Here is a 3,068-nt window from a genome sequence, read left to right as displayed (position 1 = left end):
AAACACTTCCAGTATTTCTCATGGTAAAAAATATGAATGTAAAGCCCGTAGGCAGTATGTACAGAATCACAGAAAAAACTGCAGAGGTGATGTTTTTGTCGAAGACATGGGACTGTATGTTAGCAACAAGCATCCATTTTTGGGAGCAAGTGTTGATGGAAAAGTTCAATGCTCCATATGTGGAACTGGAGTTGTTGAGATCAAGTGTCCGTATGGGAGAAAAGAAGATAAGTGGAGAAAAAAACTTCCAAAGGAATGTGCCAGTAACCCATCATTTTGTTGTGAATTGCGTGATGAAAAGTTGTATCTGAAAAGACAACATAATTATTTCTACCAGGTTATGGGCCAGATGGCAGTATTAGATATCCAGTGGGCAGATTTTGTTATTTGGACCAAAAAAGGAATTTCCACAGAAAGAATTGAATTTGATCAGACTTACTGGCACAATAACATGTTATTTAAATTGAAATATTTTTATACCAGAAACATTGTAGCTGAAATTTACACTCGCAGGGTGAAACGTGGAAAGCAGTTATATTGACTGATCCTTATATCAATGAAAAGGGGCAAAATTTGTAATACATGCTTTGTCATATATTCATTTTTTTGTCAGAATTGCATTGATAATAAAATAGGAAATAAAGCACATGATATTACCAGTTTATTAAATCACAAAAGCATTAGCACTATATGAGTTATACACAGTATTGTTTTAATAAGTTTATGAATGATTCAAACAACTCATCTAAGCAGTGGTTCATACAAGTTTGTCATGGCAGTACAAATTAAAATAATCTGCTCTGCAAGATGTGCTTCAGAGAGAGGCAAAATAGTCTGTAATATCTTAAAAGTTTTTTATTTGCTCCATCTTCATCTCAACAACAATTCTTGGCTGAGCAATCTGTTGAGTTTTGAAGAATTCATCTGCTGTCATCTGCTTTGATGAGGACACAAATGGTGGCATGTTTAGTCCAATATCACATGGTAGCAAGTCGGCAATTGTGAAGCCTTTTTCGGCTAAAATAATGTCGTCACTTTGAAGATGTGGTAGTAGTAAGTCTCCATCTTTCTGCACAATATGACGATCAGATGTATGACCACCCCAGACTCTTGACACAAATGTAACTAAACCATTTGGTGCAACACCTATTAATACTTTAAATGTGTTGTGATGTTTGTACTCACTCCAAGTTAAATATTGTGCTGTCAAATTTCCTGGTTTTTCACAAAAAAATTCTGTGGCATCAATAACAATTCTCACAGTTTGCATTTCAACAAATGCCTTTGGTAAATTTGCTAAAATTTGCTCCCTTGTTGGCCAAGGTATCATCCCCTTGTAATGGTCATACATGAAATTTAACCAAGTATTTAGAATTCTTGAAACAGTCATGACTGACACAAAAAACATATCAGCCAAATGTTCCTGCAGCATGCCTAGTCTTAGCCTTAGACAAACCATATAAAATTCGTCGATGGGTCTCAATTTTCTTTTCCTTCCAGGTTTAAAAAAATTTGGGTCATTGTACTTCCTATTGTCACCATCTATAGAGCGCAATTCGCCTTCCCAGTATGTTAATCTATCTCCGCCATGTTTCATTAGTACATCAAACATTAATTTAAATGTCTTGTAATTCGGAAAACCAGTGTAAAATCTAGTTTTGTCATCATTTTGGAATATATCTTCAGGTTTCATCAATGGAAACTGAGCTTGGATTTCAGCAGTACATGTTAATTTAACATCTGATGAACCAACCTGTATTTGAGCTTCACAGCTGCTGTTAGATCTACTTGTATTTGCACTTATTTGTTCATGTTGTGTATCAGGGTCATGGTTTTCATCTTCCTTAATTGGTGGTAAAGTTTTATTTACTGGAGATATTCGCACCAGGGGTCTACGTTGAGTTTCTGGTTTTGCATATTTTAGGTTCAGTTTAGTAGGCACTGATGATTTAGTACAGATGTTATTAAAATATAAATTGCATATTCTAGTATTGTCTGAGATAGGAGCATTTGGGCGAATGAATCTGATGCGCTGAACCCAGCTTTCCCTTCTTTTCTTATCACTTTCACTTGAACCTGCTGGAATTCTGTGCAAGGTAATTTTTTCATTGTTTTCAGTGACTTGGCCCTGGTAGTGCGAACACAAAACGCAATATCGACGTCCACCACCCATACATGGATTGACCTAAAGTTATAACATCACACGTGAAAATTTGCTTTGATGAGGTTTAATAGTACTACTATTATAATAATATAGGTAAAAATGTATACGCATCACTTTATAAAATATTCAATTTATTAATTTAAAGTCAGAAATCTGATTAAATTAAAAGTATTAAAGCCGATTACACACATCATGTAACAACTTCTATTTTTAAAGTTGGAATTCCCCCAGCACAGATTTTACACAAACATACGTAACGTTTTTATTCTCCAATTTCAGAATTTCTTGCTAATTATGTTTGAAAAGTACAGTTGATGTGTATTCTTTTGCATCTTGCCTTATTGTAACACCTTTTAATAATCATACTCAAATTTTCTTTACCTTGTAGTTCGTTATATTTGACTGAATACACTGAACGTAGTTTGTTTACAGCAGAGCCAATCGAACCGGAACTACCCATCGATTCTGAAGAGCGGAGTAACGGGGAGTAACTCGGTATATCGGTAGCGAGCCATTTTGGTGGTTTTTGCCCCACCCCCAGGCCCAAGGGGGGCAGGGACCATGAAAATCACAATTTTTGTTCCCCTTCACCCATGGATGCTTTTTGCCAAATTTGGTTGAAATTGGTTCAGTGGTTGCAGAGAAGAAGATGAAAATGTTCAAATGTGAACGCACAACACACAACACACGACGCACGACGACGGACGAAAACAGATAGCAATAGGTCACCTGAGTTTACTCAGGTGACCTAAAAAGGAATTTCCCGATGCTTATTTTTGTATAGAAGGTTTCAAACAGTTAACTGGTTCGCAGTAATTTAACTTGTTCGCACATGTGATCATGTGTTCTACGCAGCGAAGCATACAGTTGCTACTGTTGGATGAATTTAGTGTTTGACGCGTAA

At 36.0% G+C, this 3,068-nt stretch overlaps 1 protein-coding gene across 1 annotated transcript; it reads right to left on the bottom strand.

Moving 5' to 3' along the window:
• Nucleotides 1-844: 844 nt before the first annotated feature.
• Nucleotides 845-1,597, bottom strand: LOC134256358 (uncharacterized). The gene has a single exon (XM_062739004.1). It carries the CDS (start codon nucleotides 1,595-1,597, stop codon nucleotides 845-847), a length of 753 nt encoding a protein of 250 aa, XP_062594988.1.
• Nucleotides 1,598-3,068: the final 1,471 nt, after the last annotated feature.

The sequence above is a fragment of the Saccostrea cucullata genome, unplaced genomic scaffold (genome assembly GCF_032062105.1).
Source record: "Saccostrea cucullata isolate Sc308-1 unplaced genomic scaffold, CSIRO_AGI_Scuc_v1 ctg5696, whole genome shotgun sequence".
NCBI classification, from domain to species: Eukaryota; Metazoa; Mollusca; class Bivalvia; order Ostreida; family Ostreidae; genus Saccostrea; species Saccostrea cuccullata.
Note: the sequence above shows the minus strand (reverse complement) of the source record. Positions and strands in the feature narration are given on the sequence as shown.